This window comes from Melopsittacus undulatus, chromosome 11, assembly GCF_012275295.1.
Source record: "Melopsittacus undulatus isolate bMelUnd1 chromosome 11, bMelUnd1.mat.Z, whole genome shotgun sequence".
Taxonomy (NCBI): domain Eukaryota; kingdom Metazoa; phylum Chordata; class Aves; order Psittaciformes; family Psittaculidae; genus Melopsittacus; species Melopsittacus undulatus.
Genome location: NC_047537.1, coordinates 17,097,246 through 17,118,383, shown reverse-complemented (window position 1 = coordinate 17,118,383; position 21,138 = coordinate 17,097,246). Strand labels below are relative to the sequence as shown.

General features: G+C 37.2%; 1 protein-coding gene across 2 annotated transcripts in view; it reads left to right on the top strand.

Moving 5' to 3' along the window:
• Positions 1-21,138, top strand: part of TBCD (tubulin folding cofactor D) — a 122,765-nt gene that overhangs the window by 4,585 nt on the left and 97,042 nt on the right. Inside the window, exons 3-12 of one of the 2 annotated variants that reach the window (XM_034067411.1) lie at positions 329-379; positions 571-668; positions 1,345-1,446; positions 3,057-3,200; positions 3,976-4,031; positions 7,789-7,921; positions 15,932-15,977; positions 18,711-18,843; positions 19,970-20,112; positions 20,887-20,947. In XM_034067411.1, the coding sequence (XP_033923302.1) occupies positions 329-379; positions 571-668; positions 1,345-1,446; positions 3,057-3,200; positions 3,976-4,031; positions 7,789-7,921; positions 15,932-15,977; positions 18,711-18,843; positions 19,970-20,112; positions 20,887-20,947 (967 nt within the window). Of the gene's footprint in view, positions 1-328; positions 380-570; positions 669-1,344; positions 1,447-3,056; positions 3,201-3,975; positions 4,032-6,477; positions 6,570-7,788; positions 7,922-15,931; positions 15,978-18,710; positions 18,844-19,969; positions 20,113-20,886; positions 20,948-21,138 lie in introns of those variants that run through there. The other variant, XM_031044813.2, reaches the window with a different exon arrangement.

Here is a 21,138-nt window from a genome sequence, read left to right as displayed (position 1 = left end):
AGGCACAAGGAGCTCTGCAGTGAAGGACAGCCGCAAACTGAGTGAGTGCTCTGAGCTTTATTCACGGTAGTCTGAGAGACTCCTAAAGAGACTTTTTGGGTCAGTGTAGGTAAATGTTTGCACTGTGGAAGGGCCCAAACTGTATTTTTATAGTTATTTCTTTGTAGTGTTCTTACTTTTTGACCTTGCTTTACAGGTGGTGGCAGCACCTAGCTCAAGGATACAGAAATTTTAAGCTAAAGCTGGATAGAATTGGGGTATATCTTGAAGTTAATGCCTGTGAGAGCCTTTATTTTGACTAGTTTATTACAGATATCTTTCTTTTCAGGTATAATGGACAAGTACCAGGAGCAACCTCACTTGTTGGATCGTCACTTAGGTACGAACGTCATCTTTAAATATTTTTTGTGTGTATACTTGAAAATCTGTTAAACTAGAAGGTTCATATTTGTGTTACAAGATTGCTGTGGTTTATGTTACTTACGACACTGCTACCTCTCTTTATTATTAGAAGTACGAGAAACTGTAAGCTAACTGCATGTAGTCTAACTTCCCCTTCCCTTTCATTAGAGTGGATGATGACTTTGTTGTTGGATATAGTACGGGACAATGGATCTCCTCCCCAACTTGTTCACCTGGCTTTTAAATTTCTTTACATCATTACAAAGGTAAAAAACCCAAATGTAACTGAAATATTTGGTTTCAATATATTATTTGTTATTTAAATAAAAAAATCTATATTTTCAAAAATAGTAAAATAAATAAATAAGTACTGTGAAAGAGTAGGTTTTTTTATCGTTTTCCTGATAGTTTGTTACTTAATGATCCAGAGCGGTAAAAATCGAGGTCTGCATGCAGAAAAGGCTATAAAGAATTGCAAACATTGTGATACTGAGTGATAAAACCAAGATCATAATGTTTAAAGGAACAGGAAAATATGATGAAGATTTGGATGGATAGTGGAATTTTCGTCTGAGCATTTGAAAACATGTTTTGACTGTGAGGACTGAACACTGTAGTGAATTGCTTAGGGAAGCTGGGGTATCTCCATCCCTAGAGATGCTGAATACCCTACTGGACATGGTCCTGGGCAGCCTGCTTTGGCAGGAGAGTTGGACTAGGCAGGCTCCCAGCGGCCCCTTGGTTTCAAGTTAAAGTATTAGCAATCCATTAATAAATTTGTAAACTGCAAAAATATCAAGGTATTTAAGACCTTAATTCATAACCTACATTCATACTACATGAGAATAATATACAAGAAGCTCCTTAAAGGATATTTTGCTTTTCGTCAGCACTTGACAATGCCAAGTGGTTTATTAAATTCTGAAACTTTCTGTTTAACAGGTGAGAGGATACAAAGTTTTCCTCCCACTGTTTCCTCATGAAGTTCGTGATCTTCAGCCTGTTTTGGATATGCTTGTGGACCAGAATCCAAAAGATCCTGAGGTGAGAACTTGCTTTACTTTTTGTTTAACTTCTGTGTCTCCAGCAGAAAAAGCTGATGAGCAGCAGGGGTTGGAACTGGATGGGCTTTAAGGTCCCTTCCAACCCAAACTATTCTGTGATTTACTGTGATAGTCGTCAGAAGAGAAACTTAGTATCGAAGAAGAGGTTTTATGTTTTTGTTTCATGGAACATGTTTTGAGGATTTAGAAGTGATGGTTGTAGAGGTGCAAGTAAAATCTCTTAACCATTCATACAGGGGAACAAATTAATTGAAACGAAAGTAGTAAGAAAGGCAGTGAAGGATACTGAACTTGTAAAAGGAATAACTGAAAAATCCTCTTCCTGCTATGCAAATCATTAAGGGTCATGTTAATTTACCTTGGAAGTAATAAAAATAAAATCACAGGAAATGGAGTATTGAAGTTTTATGTGTTTATCCCTCTTAACATTAAGGTTGGTTTTAAAACCCTGGGATGTCAAAGTTGGTATGAGAACTTCTATTTTGATGAGAAAATGAAGATGATAGTTCATTTTCCTTGTTTAATTTCATAAAATGTTTTATTCTTCCCCAATCCCTGAACATTTCTCTTCAGATCTGTAAGGTTTTTTGGTTTTGTTTTGGTTTTTTTCCACTTTTCTCTTGAACGGAGGGAGGTGAGAAAATGGTACAGTTATGGCATGAGGATTTTTTGCCTTTTGATAATACATTCTTGAGTGTGAAAAATAAATCTAGAATGTCAGGTTTTTTTCTTACCTGTTTGCACTTTGAGAAACAGTGTGCCATCAATTCCTTGTATGTCCTCATTTAAAGTTTTATTTGGCTCCTAATGTTCTGGGCAAGAATTATGATTTGGAAAAAGTATTTAGGCAAATAATTTTTTAGCATGGATTGAGATCAAAGAATGGCCGGAGTTGGAAGGGTCCCATAAGGATCCTTCTTTATGGATCCATGTGGACCCATGGAGTCCAACATACCATAGTTCATATTCTTCTATTTTTGAATAACGAAAGGTAAAAATTCCAGAAGGCTTATTACTGTAGATTAATTTTGAGAGATCATAATCTATTACAAGTAACAAATAATGGATCTGAAGACAATAACTGTATCTCTAAGTTAAAATAAATTCACAATAAACATTACCAATTCTGATCACTTTGCTGCTGTTGTAGTTGTACAGCTTTAAAGCCTATAAAAGCTCCTTCATGTCTCACGAAACACATCTAAAGTTCTTTCAGTAAACCCATGACAGCAATACATAAGAAATTAGGAAGAACCTATTTTTCTCATATTTGTGACTGGAGGCACAAATGGGCTGAGGGAAGAAGGAGCAAACAGGAAAACAGCAACATGTAATTTTCCTTTGGGAAGGAAATAAACTTGTCTGGATTTCTGATTCAGAGGGAAGGGTCCATTAATTTTGTTACTGTTTTCCTGTTTGGATTTGCTTGTAGTTCTGTCTCCTTTGTTGTTTCAGGGTGTTCAGGTTCAAAGTTTTTACCATCTCACTCTGGAAGTTCCTGGAGCCAGTGGATGGTTTGTGCATTAGGCACTTTGTTGGAATATACTGCAGAAAATGGAGTGCATATTCTGTTTTACCATTCTTTTCCAGACTTGGGAAACACGTTATATGCTTCTGCTATGGCTCTCCATGATATGCTTGATTCCTTTTGATCTGGCCCGTTTTGATGGCAATATTTCTGAGGAGGAGCACACTCGTGTGCCCACAATGGATCGCATACTTGCAGTAGCAAAAGTAAGTATAAAACCTCTTGTAATATTTTCCAACCTGTATTGTTTTTCTTAGGCTTAATCTTCCAATATGTAATAAATAATTGTCTTTTCAGAATATTGTTTAAGTCCATATGTTTTGCATCTGATCTGTAAAGGATTTATCTGTAGTTTTGGAATCTTCAAGATGTTCTTTGCTTTAGTGTCAGATAAGACCATTACTTGTTTTCTCACAAGCAGTAAACTGACTTGTTTTACAACTGATATGATTGCTTGCCTTAGATTACGTTAACAGCTTGTAGCTTTTGAAAACAGTAGCCAGCTTTTTCTGAAAGCCAAGTTTGAGGACTTATATTGAAAATCAGCTTTTGGTCAGGATTAGTAACAGAGGAAGCTATGACAGCATGATGAATTTTCCACAAAGGTAATAAAGTTTCACTAAGCATAAGCCAAAGTGTTTGACTTGTCAGCCTTTTAAGATTAAAATAAACAGCATGCCCTCCCCACAAATACCTGAACATCTTGTGCTTTTGACACTTGCAGCACTTCAGTGGCTTATCTCTTGTAGTTTTGTAGTAGCACCTTGGAAAGACTAGAAGGGAGACTTCGTTGTTTGAGATATGAAAAGTGGAAATTTTAATAGTTTTACAATCTTAAGCTCAGTTTGTAATCATAATTACATAAAATATATAACCATAATGTTTGTAATCGTAAGTAGTATATTCATGTACAAAGTCATGTAATTGTTATTAAATCTACATGTATGCATTGCTTTACAGTTAGTTTTCTTTTACCCTTAGTGTTACTTGGTTGTCAGTGATAAGGCTCGAGATGCAGCTGCTGTGCTGGTTTCAAAGTAAGTCTCTTCTGTGCTTCTTGGCAGAAAGTGAAAAGCTAGCTCCCCTTTCTCCTGCCATATTTTTGTCTGACACTCTGCTAATGACGGCATTGGGAGGACTGGAAGTTGCCAGCTGAATGTGGGATGTAAAACTTGCCTGAATCAGATCCAATAGTGTGTTTGTTATTGGACATGCTCTGTTTTTTTTTCTGCTTACTAGAGGAACAGGTACCTACCAGAAGTGATACAGGTCCTCACTGTTGATAGGATACTCTTCAGTTGCCTTCCAGGGCAATTTACAATGTTTGTACTGCAGGATTTCAGAAAGATACAGTTTCTTTGTGTTGCTGCTGATTTTTGCAGTGTGTTGCACACTAAACAGAAATTGGTATGTAGGATTACTAGCTTGATGTTTCCTATTGGGATTTATGTAAAAGGAAGGAGTAGTGCTAGAATTAATTTTCTTAATATCCATCTTGTCGCTTTCTTCATTCTCTCATCCAGAAAACAGTACTTCTGCTTTCTTAGGCTTATTGTTATCAATTAATTCATCAAATTAAACAGGTGTAGGATAATGGAACTTTCTAGATTCAGTTGTTTTTACATGGTGGTGTTGCAACCCAAAAATATGTGACAGAGATGCAGTTGTTTTGATGGGGTTTTTTTGTATCATTTCAGTGACACTGGTGGGGTTGTTTATAAAATTGAAATAATGAACCTCTGTAGCTCTTCTTTCCTCCTGCATTAATGAAGATTTCATTTCTGATGCATATGAAAATGACTAGACCATAAACTGTGCCGGTACAGGCGTATCTTTTTCCAGTATATATCATAGTTCATATTGCAGTATATGCTAGCAGAAGAGGGCTTCAGTCAGCTCAGTTTGTCATTTGTTTTTTTTTTTTTTTTCTTTTTAAAGCAAGTAAAACCCTTCCAAAAATGTTTACACCAGTATTTACTCTGTCTACACTAGGGGGCTCTGCCAACATAGTTTTGACAGTGTAGCTATAAGAGCAGAGGCTCTATAGGTGAGCTAACAAGGTGAAATGATGGTAGTGGATGTGAGTAGCTGGTCTGAAAAATAAAATCCACATTAACTTTTTTCTACAGATTAAGAGGAATTAATTGTATCAAAATAGTTGTTAAATATAACATTTAGCAGAGCAAATCCTAACAGTCTTTTTGGGGGAAATAACTATTCATGTACTTTAATTGAGCTTCAGTCACAGGACTCAGTGCTTTACAAATGTGGTTTTAGTTGAGTATAATGGTGCAGTTCTGAATCTCATGAGAAAATAAACACTTTTGTTTTAGAGCTGGCAGAGTCATGCAGAAAATTCATGAAGGAGTTTGAGAGCAGAATGACAGTTCTCTGGTGACTAGTCCTGTGCTTTTCTGATTTGCTCCGAAATATTTCAGAGCCAAATTTAAGTGAATGCAGTAATCATTTGAATTGTCTTCAATAGATAAACTTGACTGTTACATACTTATTTCCGTGTGACAGAATGTAGGTTTCTCTCCTTGTCCTAAATAGGTTTTTGCGGTCATTTTGGAACTGAGAATTGGAAGTTGCTTTTCCAGCATTTTTATGTTTGCATTGGTCATCTGCCTTGTGACAAGTTGTCAGAAGCAGATGATTTAAGGTGGAAATGTGACATAGAGCGAATTACTCTTGAGCATTCATGTGGCCAAATATGCTTCCTAAAACCCCAGAAAAACTTGCAGATCAACAAACTGGGATAGACTCTTGAAGGTACATCCAGTGTTTGGAAGCTTTCTCAAGTAAGGGTGACAGTAATTTAAAAAGACTCTTTCATCCCATTATGGTAATTGAATTTGCACTTCATTTGTACTCCAGGGTATCTGTAAAACTAAATTACTAGTGGAAGCATATATATAGTCATGTGATTGAATACAGCATTGTATTCAGCTAAACTGTGTCTTCATGCAGTGCTCAACTCTGGATTTCAGGGGGATTTCATAAGGGCCTTGCATCCAAACACAGGGTACTGGGCAGGTGTGCTATTATCAGTTGTCTTATGTTCTTTTCACCTCTATTTTATTGGCTAAATTAATTTTTATTAAAAACATACAAATAACAAGTGAGGTGATTGAATATGCCAAGCTGGTTCTAGTACCAGCTACCTCAAGGTGTGTAAGGCTGTAATGGGAGGAAAGTTCCTATGTAGGGTACTTGTAATTGTTTAGTTTCTTATGAAAACACTATTTTCAAAATAATCTAGTGATTAAAACACCTCACCAGGAATCAGAAGACCTGGGTCCAAAGCATTTTGGCCTTGGTGCACTTGAATTCACTACTTTCATATCACAGATCAATTTTTTAATGAATGGGCATAGTCTGAGAAGAGATCACTGCTGCTTCTTCTTAGGAATATGAAAATCCAAGGACAAGGAGAGAGATGAAATTCAGGAATCTTGACTCAGTAACACACTGAGGAAGGAACTACTTAGGGAGGAAGAGGAATTCTGGGTTCTGGTTCCTGCTTTAAGGAGTTAATGAATTTGAAGAGAACCATCAGGATCCCATTTTCTGAGGTATTTTACTTTTCAGAGGCAGAGGAGCTGGAATTTGTTTCATGAATTCTCCCTTCTGTCTGCTCAGGGACCTGGTAGCAGTAGGAGGGGATGAGGCTTATCTTACTTCTAGTCTGGAGGTTATGGCACTCCTTTAGGAAAATAAGATTTAAACTCCTTTGGGCTAAGAAAGGGTCTAGGAACCAGTTCATCTACTTCACAGGTTACTTCTCTCACTTGTGCTGTTGTGCAAGAGAAGGCTGGGTCCTTGCTGCTTGGTTGTAAAGCACCCTCCCAACTAACCCCTGCCCCAAATCTCACTGTTTTATAGCTGAACACAACAGATACTGACTTTAAAGACAATTTAAGTGATCACATACATGCTCACTGTTTCCTGTTTTCTCTGTATTTAATATTTCCCGTTAGTTAACTCTTGGCGCAGTTCCTCATTTAATTTGTAGGTGTATAAAGTAACCAGTTACAGGCTCTGCATACATCCTTCTTTAAGCACTATGAATTGTACTTTTGGGACTTTCCCAAGTACCTTCTTTCCTTTGACTGAATTAAGAGCAAAGTTTCTTAATTTAGTCTGAATCTCTGCTTGCTTTAAGTGCTAGGAGCACTAAATCAGCTAACTGAAGCAGATGCCCTGACTGTAGCTTGCTTGACACTGATGATTATAGGCTTACAGAAGTAGTTTAACCATAATGTACCTCTTTTGCCCTAAGATAGGTGAAAACACATCTCTTGACCCATCTAGTGTGTTAAATAACAAGTATTTGACCTTTTCACATATACAAAACCCCAGGGTAGCACTGATGATTACTCTTTATATGGGCCTGGTTGATAACACTGCAGCATGTGTGGATTTACACTCCTTTTCAGATGTGCAAAATAGCTGTTCTTGGTGAGAATGGTGGAGAGAATCCTTGTATTTGAGCTTCTCACTGATTCTGATGGACCTTTGGAATGGTTGTTGCTTTACAATTAAAATGAGAAATCTGTAGGGTACAAGTTTATAGATTGAAGTGAAAGTGTATTTCTGGGTCAAAGCCTTGCTCGGAGACAGAAGGGCAGAATTTATGGTAGTTTGAGGTGTTTCCACCCTCAGCAACTTAGCAAAATATCCATTGGAGAGTTGTATTTAGGAACTGCAACCAGTTTGGATAGCAGGAAAAATTATTTTCCACTGAAAGTCATAAAGTTAATAACTGCAGTGTTTGTTTTTTTACTGTGACAGATTTATTGTCCGCCCTGATGTCAAGCAGAAAAGGATGGCAGACTTCCTGGACTGGACACTCTCCATGATATCTAAATCCTCCTTTCAGTCCATGGAGGGCACTGTTGTTATGAATGGCATGCTCCAGGCCCTGGTAAATACTTTTTTTCTTTTTAAAGATAGATGGTTTTATTTATGGTCATATGATACTGCTTTGGTAGACCTTTAATAGCAAATGCACAGAGAGTTTATGTGTGTTTATTAAAACAGGATAAGATTATGTACTGCTAGAATTTCCTCCACAACAGTTTGCAAGTTGTAGTTTCCCATATATGTATATTTTCTTGAAGTATTCTTGTCATCACCAAATGACAGTGAAGTTGCCAGTATAGATACTGTTAAATAACTCAAAAATGCTTTTAAATATCTGATTATCTATCAGTAATAATTTCATAATTCAGTTTGGGTTGGGGTTGGTTGGTTTGTTTGCTTGTTTTGGTTTTTTCTTTGAACAAAACCTTTGAAATAAATGGAAAAATTGGAACTGTATAAAATGCAGAGATTGGGCTTCTCATATAGCGGTGGTCTCTCCTAGACTTCAGAACTGGTAACCAAAATACAAGTGACTCTAGAAAGTTGTATCCATTTCTTTGACTCCAATCTGGTTCTCAATGGTTTTGCCAAGACATACTAAACTTGTTAGTGTCCTTTGGCAGTCTTAGAAAATGCACTGTTTCAGATGGTTTTGCTTGCTAATCTGAACAAGTTTTTTGTTTAATGCTCCTTGCCTTGTTAAGTAACAGTAGTTTAAGACTCAAAAGTGCTGAATTCTTAGTTTGGGTTTTAAAATTTATATACTATGCATGGGAAAAAATCTGTAATACCTCAACCACTCCTGTATGATAGCATTCCTCCTGTACATTCAAAGAATATCTTGTTATGAAAGCTTTCTTGTAGTTTTACACCCTTAGAAGTGTTGGTGTGCATTTTGAAACACTTGAATAACAGTTTTGGGATCTGTTTGATTTCGATGTCTAAATATATTTGGGTAGAATGGGGCAGTTTGTCCAGCTGGAGTTGTTACTTCTCAGTTTTGTTGTTGACCAAAGTGGAGGTGATGACTTGCTCTTGACCAGTCTTTGCACAGCTTTAAGGATTTGCTGGTGTTTGTACAAGTTTCTATCATTTGCATAAATTTGCAGCTCTTCTTAGCTAATAACTATGAGGACTCGTACACAGTATGTTACTAAACATCAAAGCAAAGTTCTGGAACAAGTGTGTGCTCTGTGTTTTTTTGGGTGTTTTTTTTTTTGTTTCCTCCCTAGCAGCTCTTCCAAATCAGAAGATACAAGAAATGATCTATATTTAGAATAACTTAGGACGTGCTGCTTAAGCAGGAGGAAGCATTATTTGTATGCATTGCAGTATGTTTCAAAAGACAGAATGATGTTTCATCATTTTATTGTCAGATCTGGAAAGGGAGACTGACTGTTTGCCATTCTAGGTGCATGATGAGACCTGCAGGATGTATAATACATTAGTGTTTTGTCATAATTCCTTTGAGTTTGGCTTTGGCTCTATCCACCTGTTCATTAGTGCATACTAAGCGAAACAGGTGAATACTTAACAAGTAGAATCGAAACTGGAATGTGATACAATATACCTGGAAGCCAGGAGCCTTCTTGCATTTGCATTAATTTTTCCTTCTCTCTGGGATAGGAGAAAGCGTTTCAGGCCAGTTTTATTTGTGTCCTACAGCTCCTAACTCCTGTTCCAGTTTTTAGCTATGAGCAGACTGAACTTTTAAAACCTTTCTTGCATTCAGTCTTCCATTTTTAATTTTAGTTACTACAATGTAAGCATGAATTAGATCATTAGGGAATAAAAGTTCTCAGAATATGTGTGCAGGTATGTGTGTATGGAGATGTGCTTAAGTTGAATAGGAAATATTTATTTCAGGAATTTAATATTAACAACTTTGTAACATACTTGTAAAGATAATGTATTGTTAAACCAAAAATAGCTGAAAATAAAAGGCGTTTTTAAAACAAGTAAATCTTTTCTCTTAAACAGACAAGATTCTAACAGTCTGTTGTACAGAAACATAGTAATAATTGCCAAGTGTGTGAAGCAGAACACATCCTCGTGAGGGACAGCTAAAACTTGTGTCAACAAGCTTCAAAGTTCTTTTCCCTTTGATTCCTCCATCAATTTATTACTTTAAGAGTCAAACTGTAGTTGCTTGGGCATTTCTTTCTGAACAAGCAGGGGGAAAAAAGACCACTTTTCAGTTTCTGGTCAGTATAGCAAGGCAGGTTTTGGGATGATAGGTTTCGGGAATGTAACCCACCAGGGTGGGAACAACAAGTCTTTCTGTCCATCAGATCAGTTTAGGGCTGCCCCTGACTGGGTGGATTTCAGTTGGATTATGGTATTATGCTGCTTATGACCTGCATGTAGGAAATAGCTTGTAGGGAGACATGGCAGAACTGTTTTAAAAAGACATGAAACTCTCGCATTTCAATGAACTGAAACTGCAAGTTAGGTACGCAGTGAGTAGTTCGACGTTGCTGCACTTTGATCTGCCTCTTTGTGGCCTTAAGTCTTGGTGATTAGGTATGCTACTGTTTAATCTAACTCAGCATTATGTGTAGAACGAGTACTACTGTTTCAGAGTTCCTGTTGGAACACGCAGCCTGCATTACATATTTTAATTCCACCAATGCTTTTTCCTTTTTTTCTCTTTCCACCTGTTGTCAGTAATCTATCATTTCACAGCAGGTGTGTACAAACACGAGTCTCTGCTTATAACATTTAAGATTTAGGTTTTAAAACTGCTCTCTTTAGTTGGAGCTATTGTAGTATTGAATTCAGTTCAGTATTGAATTAAATTCACTTCTGTGTTTAGACACTTGGTGCATTTGAAGGATTATTGATGTTGGATTTGTGTATTGGAGGAATTCTAAATATTGGATTAATATGACTCAGGTTTTTTGTTTTTTTAATAACATTTGTTTACTTGAAGGAAACTTCTAACTTGTTTCAAGAATCTGCATTTTAAATTCTCTTGGTCTGGAGGTTTGCTTTTAAACCTACTATTATATCAAACAGCTTTTTAGTTATTGCTGCAGGGTGCAGCACTCCCAGTTCTTGCGTGACAGAGATGTCATCATGTTGAGGTAGCCTTGGGCATTGAAACTTATTAAACCTTATTTGTTTTATAAGTGATTCAGTATACAAGTGTGAGTAATAATTAAAAAAAATAAAACGCCCAACACAGTGATCTGATGAAACTCGAGAGTCTTAAGAACAGGGCATTTCCCTGAGCTGTCTCTAATGCAAAAGTTATTTAGCAATAGCTACATGCATATGTAAATTTTGCTCCAGGGAAGAAAGAACTCTCTAACTCTATTCTTTCGGACCCAGAGGCACAAAAATAGACTATTTCTAAACAGAATGTTTCCCAAGTCTCTATATTTTTGGCATTCTCAAAGAATTAGCGATGTTAGGATTGTCTGTTGGCGTTGTTTTTTTCAGAAGGTGTCCTTGCTTAGTGTGTTGATGATAAAGGTTTACAACAAGCAATGGTGATGCAAGGAGAAGAGGAAAATTCTTGTGTCTGCTGATACCCAGGGATCTGATCCCTTTCTGGAAGCACTGCCTCTCCTCTCTGAATGGCACTGAGTATTCTAATGGGGCTTTGTCTGATACTTTTTTTTTTCTTTTCACCACAAGTACTGTAGTTAGTTCAAGGCTTAGGAGCTCTGTTTTCGTAAGACTGTTTCTTTTCCTGTTAGGCTCTATTGCTGTTTTTAGCTGTCTCTTTTTTACTTCTAAGTATTTAAAAACTGTGGGTTTAGTCTTGCTAAGGTAGAAAGGAAGCATTCTGTTGGTTCTCTGCACATTAGTCTAAACTTTTCAGGCTCTCAGATGGTAAATAACTAAAATCTAAAGAAAACTTAGCTTCTTTTGCCACTGTTTTAACTGGGTTCTCTTTTGAAATTTGTCAGCTTAAGCACCGTGTTGATGCCCTGACAAGCACATGTGATTTAGAGAAGGAGTAATATTTTACTGTGTTGAAGACAGTAAGAATAAGGGCTTGAACTTATCTATTTTGCCATTAGCTGCACATATAATGCATGAAATATTCTCTACTTTCAAGTGAATTTATTATTCTGACAGCATGGCCTCCCTCACCTTGTTTACCTCCCCACATCTGGCCTGAAGGCAGGGATGGCTGATAGCTTTCCATGGACCTGAATGTTGTGCGACTACTAGGGGGTGCTCCAGAGTAATGAAAGATCATTTTCTTCTCTTCCCATAGAGGCTGAAATTATCCTCCCAGTCCTTGACTTGGCTGGTTACGACCAGAGGGTAGATGCAGAGTTGTGTCTCCTGCTTTGCAGGAAGATATACTTGCTACTAAACAGTCAGGCTACCCTTAATGGTGATTTGTATAGCTTGGGGAACATGTCCTGGAGATGATCCTGATTGATACAGCTCATGGAGGTCGGGCCTGAAGTGGGTTATGCAGACAATTGGAAGGTGTGGTGTGTTTCTCCTGGATTACTAAGAAACTAGGCTTTGTTTTCCTTGCACCATGCTATTTCTAAAGCAAAACCAGACTTGACAGTCGTCATTGCTTGCACACCACTGATTTTCTCTAATTTGTAGGTGGCTTAATTATTTATAAGAGAGGGAGTCACATACTTTTCAACAGTTCAACAGGTTGGGTAGGTTGGTGTATGCTGTATGTCCTCATTAAAGTGAAGAGGCCATGGCGTAACTTTGCCTGGATACTCCAATAGACAGGCTCCTTACTTTGAGTATTGTCAGTTGCTGACACTGAAATGTCTATGCAGGTGGCAAACCAAGCTTATTAATTACTTTGTTTGTATCAGATTTTCTGAAATGGTGTGCCTTGGATATTTTTCTTCCTTCAAGGCAGGAAGTTTAAGCTGGATACTGTAATGCTGATCTCTCCTTTTTTTCTGTGTGTTTCTGTTAATGTTTGCTGTTCCTGCAGCATGTACTTTTATTTTCAGCATAGCCCTTGTAAGCTCTAGGTTTGCAGGATTTTTCTGAGACGGAACCTTTGACCTACTGTAGTACATGGTGGAAGAAAATACATACCTCCCCTTCCCCAAAGGCTAACATCAGTTAAAGTGCTCTTTTCTTTCCCCTAGAAAACATACATGCTAAGCTCAAAAGTTTGTAAAATTTGGACTTGGGAATGCTTTTGCATACTTTGACTCATAAAGGAGTCATGAAAACTTCTTTTCTTGACATTCCTACAGTCAGAACAAACCCCAGACACTGTATTTCCTGCTGTGTTTCATATCTGAAGAGTTGCTATGATGATTTCAACATCTGAAAGTATATTAGAAATCCTTGCAAGATTTTTCTTGAGACTAGATTTTCTGCTTTGAATATTAGATATAAAAATAGATTGTTACTTAGGTTTATAGTCAAACTGTTGTAGGGAAACAGTATATGGTTCACCTTTTTATTAAAAAATAATAGAAATGGTTGTGAAATGGAACCTGTCAAGCTCACTGTTCTAAATTGAGGCATAGGTTTGTGAAGCTGTTTTTCTTCCTTTTTGGGTGTTTTTTTAGAAGAACATTAAAAAATTATGGTACAATATTTGAAGAGTTTTCTCATTTCCTGCTTGTCTGTTGGTTAATTTCTTCCCACATCTTGCTTGAGGTGCTTCAAGTTCTGTTTTTCCTGAGGAGTCAAGAGCTGAATTCAAAGTTGGCCTTAAGGATGTGAAAATTCATAGAGAAGCTCATAGGAAGATGCCAGAATTTGGGAACTCTGTAAGACTGAAAGTGTGTAGATGTTTTCAGGATTCTGTTCCACCTTTGAAGGAGCTCCTAGATAGTGTGCTGAGAAGTGAAGAAGGGCTGGAGCAGCTCTGCTCTGGAGCCAGGCTAAGAGAATGGGCTGGTTCAGCCTGGAGAAGAGAAGGCTCCTTAAGGAGAGACCTCAGAGCCTAAAGAGGCTACAGAAAACCCGGAGAGGGGCTTTGGACAAGGGATAGGACAAGGGGAATGGCTTTAAACTGGCAGAGAGGAGATTGAGATTTTAGGAAAACTTCTTCAGTATCAGGCAGGAGTTTGGAACTAAGTGATGTTTAAGATCCATTCCAACGCAGACCATTCTGTGATTCTAGGAAGTGTAAGCATAGACATCCAGATGCGTTCGCCCAGGAGTATTCACAAGGCTCTATTAAAAAGCTCTTTCTCTGCCTTATTACTGCTTCAAGAATTATAGTGTTTTATTTTGAATATACTTGAATATAATCCTAATAATTTGGAGGCAGTCTGTGTGTGCTTTAAAAGCACTCTTTATTCTTAACTGGATTTTTCTAGAGAAAAGAGAATAATTGTGAAGATAAGGTGGTGCAGAAATGCTGCAGGATCTCCCGGCATCTGCTACCAACTTGCTAACCTTGTGAAGAAACCATCTGATAGGTTTTTAAAGCAGGACACAGGAACCAAGGGATGAAAAAATGAGTTTCTGCATGTTTTAGCAGAGAGGTGGAAAAATTTTAGAGGCACTGTACATTTGGTAGTTATACCAAAGATCTGTAGAGTGTCTGTCATCTTTTCTTCAGGCTTTTTGACACAAGCAGAGTTCTGTTGTATGTTACTTGTAAAATAGTTTTTTGTTTGGATATTGATACGGTATATTGAGAAAAGCTGTGCTATATTTTTACCACTCATGTTTGTATTTGGTTTTGATAGCTGCTCTTCTGGGCCTGAGGTAGTTCTGTAGCATTACTCCTTTGTAAATGTCAATTGTTAATGGATGCCTTACAGTTGCTTAGTTACTTGTAAAACCATTAAAAATCTTTAAAAAATCAATCTGTATTATCAAATTCCCTTATATAGCTTGCAGCAGATCTGATCAGAAGTGCTAATTTAGGATCCCAAAATGCAGTTTAGTAACAAAACAAACTAGAATGGGTATGTAGCCTGAAGGTGTTTTTATTGCCTTTGTTGCTCTTAACCACACCTGCAGTACAGGAGGCATGTGTGTGTTTGGTATGTGTGAGAAAGTACATATTTTTAAGGTAAGTCTGTTCTCGTTTAACTCCTAGGCATATTTATTGTGGAGGATTTTTCTTTTGGTTAATGACAACACAAGGAAAAAGAAGTGACTGAACACAGTTTTTGATGCATACTAAGTGAACTGAGGAAACTTTCAGTGTTTATCATGTTTTTGTTGGGTGTTACTAGTCCATTTGTCTCACTGTAGTACTGGAACTTAATATTTCTGGGGTATTTAATCATATAAAAGATTATTATGGAAGCTTTTTGCTCTTCTGTAAATCCTTCAGCACAGGAATTCAAGGTTGTTTGAGGTACGTAGCAGGCTTGCAGTCGGAAATTTCTGTAGCTGGGTTTGTTTAGTTTAACATGGAGTTCTCAAAAGCTGTTGGGGAAACAGGATAAAATACTTAGCAGTTTAGTCTGGACCATGTCCTGCTTGTCATTGTGTGATTGGTGCTAATAACTACACTTACTTATATGTGTTCACCTCTCATGCAGTGACCAAAAACTTGATGTATTCTGTGTGCTGGCTTGTCTAATAAATCATCACCAAGGCTTATTCAGTTTGGATACGTTCGGTGCCAGGAAGTCCGAAACAGGACCTAGAGTTCTGCTGGTTCTTCTGCTTGTATTCATGTTCTCCAAAGTCTGCTTCACTTTTTAGAGGTTCAAAGCAACATGAGCTGCTTGAGATAATAGGTGCTGTGGTTGCACCTGCACTGAGCTTGTGTGACCAAGCGCTGAGCTGGATGGTTCAGAAAGCTGAGCTGGCTGAAAATTAGTGGCTTCCTCCCCCTTTTTTTTTTCCCTCTCTCATTTTTTACCCTTTTTCATCTCTCTTTAGAGTTTTTTTGGCCAGCTCAGCTGCCTGAGTTGGCTTGCCTACATGATTGTGTGGATGGGAGGGGAAGGCTGAGCTGCAGTATCCTTGACTTACAAAGAAGTAAAACTGCTCCTTGAGACATTTTCCCTTTTACACTATTTAAATTAGTAACCACTACTGATTATTTCAAAAGCATAAAATATTTTAGAACTATATGTTTGATATAATGTGTTTTAGAATCTCTATATTCTCATGTTTGTTTTCCTTGTTTTAATTGTAGGCACAGTTATTTAAACATGCCAAAAGAGAAGATTGTTTACCATATGGTAAGTTTGTAATATCCTGATTTCTAGTTTTAAGCCATTCCAAGTAAAAAAAAAAGGAAAGATTAAACTGATAGCAAGGGGTGCTGTAAAAAGCAGTGTCAACAGGGAAGTTATGAACTATGCAAAATGGGGAGGAGGGGGAGGGTCAAAGGATGACAGTGAGGAAGGAGCAGAAGCCAGTGTGGAATGTTATGTTGGAACAGCTCATCAGAGAATTTGGGATTGACCAGTTGCTATAATACGGAGCTGAACACAGAACATACAGACTATAAGAGGTGGAAAATATGTTTCAAAATTCATTAGAATATAAAATGGGTTTATACACAGTACTGCTGGAAATTTTGCAGAAGATCTTTGAGTTTCAACATAAGCTCAGAATTTCAGAAAACCCAGGTTTAAAGAACCAGCTGTGTACGGGACCCAGCTAGAATCCCGTAGTGATTCCAGAGAGAGATTATGGTGGATGCAATTAGGAATAGACAGGGACCCAGAAGGAGAGCAGGTTTCTGAACAGTGCAGCTGCATGTTGGAGTTACATTAATGTCCTGGAATATGGTCAGAGCTGCCTGTAAAATGCTAGCTTGTTTTTTATTGATAGCAGTAAAGAGAGGTAGGGAAAGATGATGGCTAACTACAGAACACTACAAAAGAGCTTGTAAGTTTTGAGACGCTTATCAAAGCACCAGAAAATAGGGTTTGTGCTATTTACAGGAATCAGGCAATGAAGTAAACTTGCTTTAGAATGCAGCTTGTGATTTCAATCAATGGAATTTTGACTTCAGAGAAGAAACTTCATAGGTCTTGTGGGGGAAGCAGTTCCCTTCTCCCAGTTACCAATGTCAGAAATGCAGATGCTTCCATACAAAACACTTGAGATCTGAGTAAACATGGAAATAAGGTAGTAAGCCAAACAGAATGGAATGACATGTGTGCTGGTCAGAAACAAACAAAATATTGAGGAATGTCATCACATAGAAATAGCAGATAGCACTGTGGAAGCTTAGACAAAAATAGGACTGACAAATAAGCAGAATAATAAACAGGCTAGATAAAATATGGTATAATACAAAATTATGTAATTTAAAAGATGCAGACTATACAACACAATAATCCTAATCAATATGAAAAGAAGATATTTGGCTCACAGCACTAACCCAGCTGGTAAAATTAGATGTTTTGGCCTACGGCACATAGAATATTAAATAGTTACAAGTCTAGTAATAAGAGAAAAATCAGGGGCATACCAATGAATAAATGCATCATAGGAAAAGTAGAATGCTCATTACTAAGAAGCAGATATTCAGACAGAAACTGTTTGGGGTAAGAAAATGTGAGAGACAAAAAGTATCGAAGATTTTTAATTATAGCAGGTTCTAACATCTCTGAGGATCAAATAGGAAAAACCAGACAAATGACAAAGGAAGATACTGTTTGAAATCATTTGCAACATAGAACTTTATTGTAAAATAAGCACTAGTCCTGAAATCATTTGCATGGGTCTGTAGATATTTTAGTGATTCAAGAGTTGGAAGGTCTTGGAAGAGGTTTATATTTTGTTATTCTTATTGTTTGTCTGTCTGTGAATATTGATGTTTCTGCACTCTCTTTCTCCTAAACCATTAGTTTCTAGCTTTTACAACTGCATAAAGATCCAGGTTGGAAGGTATCAAAGTAGGCGTTATTACTGGCTTTACCTTTTGTTCTGTGTGTGTTCTATTAGCATTTTAGTATGTCAGGGTAAATTATAAGCCTTTTTAAAATCTGAGGAGATTTTTAAGTCACATCCTACATTTTCTCAGACTTTGGAACAATTGTTATGTCTTTGTTCTTGGAGTATTTTGAAAACTCTGCTCCAAGACTGGAGTAAGAGGTTGCAAAGTATTTTGCCAGTACACATCCATATTTGTGGTGCTTATAGCAAGAATGACCGTCCTTCAGAACCCAGGCTGTTGGTCTCTATTAACTGATGATCAGCCTTCAAAACAATCATTAGTTGTTTTGGGTTGAAAATGCAGGACGACTGTTTGATTTGTAACAGGAATCTGTTCCATATGAATTCTGAATCCTGGAATTTTATATTCATTAATCCAGGATTCTCCTTTCGTCTCTGTTCTGGTTTTTTTTTTGCTTTGCTGGACAAATAATTTTGCTACCTTTGATGTGCCCAAATGAAAGGTTTTGTTGCTGACTGTTTACACACGCACAGTATTTCTCATGTCTAAATGGTTAAGGGCATTCATTGTCATAAAAATTCCTGTGCCAGAGGAGTTAAGTTGGTGCTGCCTGAAAATAATATATGAGGAAAAGGAACAGGAATAAATGAGGACTGTCTTAGTCTTGAAACTGGCTGCAGAATAAGTGAATTAGATTTTCTGACTCCTGGTTCTGTTACACTGCTGGCAGTTCTTAAACCCTGAAAGATGCTGGAACATGTTACTTCCAGTGAGAAGCAGAGGCATAAATACTCTAGGAATCTTGCTTCGTTATAATTTTCGTAGTCAAAAGTAATGCTTAAAGCAATCCTTCCTGTTTGGTAGGTGAAGAATATTACCACTATTTGACCAGTGTCAGAGCTACTATGAAGTAGGTAGTAAGGCATTTGCATCTTAGTAATGCCTTTAGAAATCTAAATATTCTCAGGAACTTTCAAAACTTGACAAAACTGATGTTCTTACTGAGATTTTCCAGGTTTTATAGCATGGGTTTTTTTGTTTGTTTTTTTTTTTTTTACAGCTGCCACTGTACTTGAATGTCTCGATAACTGCAAGCTGTCAGAAAGTAATCAGATGGTTCTTCGCAAGCTAGGGATGAAACTTGTTCAAAGACTTGGACTGACGTTTGTGAAACCAAAGGTAGCAAAATGGAGGTTAGTTTAAAGCTGAAACAGTTAAAAAACATTAAATCCAAAACCACTCAAAAAGCCAAGGAATACATAAATGCATGGATTTGACACTGTCCTGTCTTCATAACCTCCCCTAAAAGGGAAGAAATCCCTGTGTTACTTGGGAATGAACTCCTTCATTTGCACTATTTGGAAAAAGTAGAGTGCTTCCACTGTATTTAGTTTCCTGTAAATTTTTTTTCCATTTTGGTGTAGTAAACTAGTGCTGGGACAGGCCAAATCTTTTCACTTCTCATGTTGCACGTTACACAAGCAGAAGCCTGTTCCTATATAATGCATAACTTGGTTTAGATGGGAAGAAAGTGACCTTTGTTACTGAAGTTGATTTAGTACAATTTTGTAAGAGTGAACATAACTTTTTCCATTACATAGTTCTACCCTGATTCGATAGGAGGTTCACAGGGGAAAAGTGGCTTGCAATCCCACTTTGGTTTTGCATATTAGTCAGGTTTTGGTGTCTGGTTTTACTTACTGCCAGAGGGCAAACTCTTTTCTAGATTTCTCGCACTGATATTTTCAAATTGCAGGCTCCCTTGGTGACTCTTTTTATTGTGTTTCTTTTACCAACTTTTGAGAACGTCCTTAGGCATAGAAAAATTCTCTTTTAGGTGGAGAGTGTACTATGCCCAATGGCAAAAGTCAGTTTTATATGTAAAATGTATCTCTTCTAAGAATCTCTCTACACCATGGGCTAAATATCGGGAGTATAGCTTGGTCAGAAAGTACTAAGCTTGCTTTAACATTTACAAGCCAATTTTTAATAAGTTGATTTTATTAATATTTTAAGTTTTGGAGAGGTTTTTATGACATGGGAATTTTGCCTCTCTTTATTGTCAGCAGTGGAAAATAGGTTATACTGAAACAGGAAAGGGAGAGACATTTAAATAGTCTAGCTCTTCTTACCTTGGAAAAGAGACAACTGGGTCAAGAAGAGGGGGAGGAGAGTGGGATACTTTAAAGCAACCACTTACTAACCGGAGAACTGTACACTGGGAGGTGTAGCAACCTGATCAGCAGGCTTTGTGACAGGATGCACCTATTTCAGTTGGAACTTCAATAAGACAAATCAATTAATGTGTCTGTTGTGCAGATACCAGCGTGGCTGTCGATCTCTAGCTGCCAATCTGCAAGCTCAGGGTTCAGTTGTGCAGAGTCAAATGACAACAGTTGCTGCTAATGAAGCTGATGATGAAGAGGAATATGACATTCCAGGAGAGATTGAAAATGTTGTAGGTGTGTAAAAACTCAATAAAAATTACTGTAATGCCTGCAAATTAAACATATATTGAAAAACAACCTTAGGGCTAAGAAAGTCATGTGGGTATCTGTGCTAAAGTGAAAAATTAGACTCTGAAGTTTAACTGTATGCAAGTGACTAAAATATATTGCATTTTATCGAATGATTTGGATTTCAGCATCTCAAACAGAAACTCAATACTGCAGCATTTGTTGTGGGGTTGGGGCATAGGTTTACTGAAATATAGTATGAAAGAGAGAACTTGAACCTTTCACAGATGGAGGGATGACTTAAAATACATAGTGAACAACAAAACGTTGTGTTAAATGAAAGCTAAAGAATTATAGCTGATGTTTTAAAGATGTCTTAGTAACAAAGGAGCGGCATTTTTTATTAGTGTGTGGTCATAGAGCATGTGCTCTGTGAGCTTGGTGGTGGATGTGCTGTAATTGACTAAAGTTGCATCAGAAGACTTTTATAACTTGAATAATCTAATGAACCACTGGAAAAAGCACCATGGGCTCCATTCTGTGTTTTCCCCTTTACCTGAAATTTCAAACCAAATTCTCTTTTAGAAAATTATTTTGATATGTTTTCTTGTTTCTTTGATTTCAAGTCATCCTGATGTGAAAAAGAGCAGAGATGTATATAGAAGTACCTTTATATAAACTAAGAGGCATTTATGTTAAGAAGAAAATTAATTTTTGAATTTTAATCTTTCTGTTGTTAAATGAGAATAATCTGTTTTGTTTAAAATAAATTATCTGCAGAGCAATTGTTGGTTGGACTGAAAGACAAAGACACTATTGTCAGGTGGTCTGCAGCAAAAGGGTAGGTTTCTTATGGTTACTCTAATAATCTACAGTAAGCAACATAGAAATACAGTCTAGTGTAATCCAAGAGTGATAATTTCTGTGTATTGTCAATATTCCCAGTTACTTCAAATGGCTTTGGCACAGCTGATGTTACAAAGCCATGTTTGTATGTTTGTCCAGTATGAATTTGTGCTGGTCTTCAGGAAA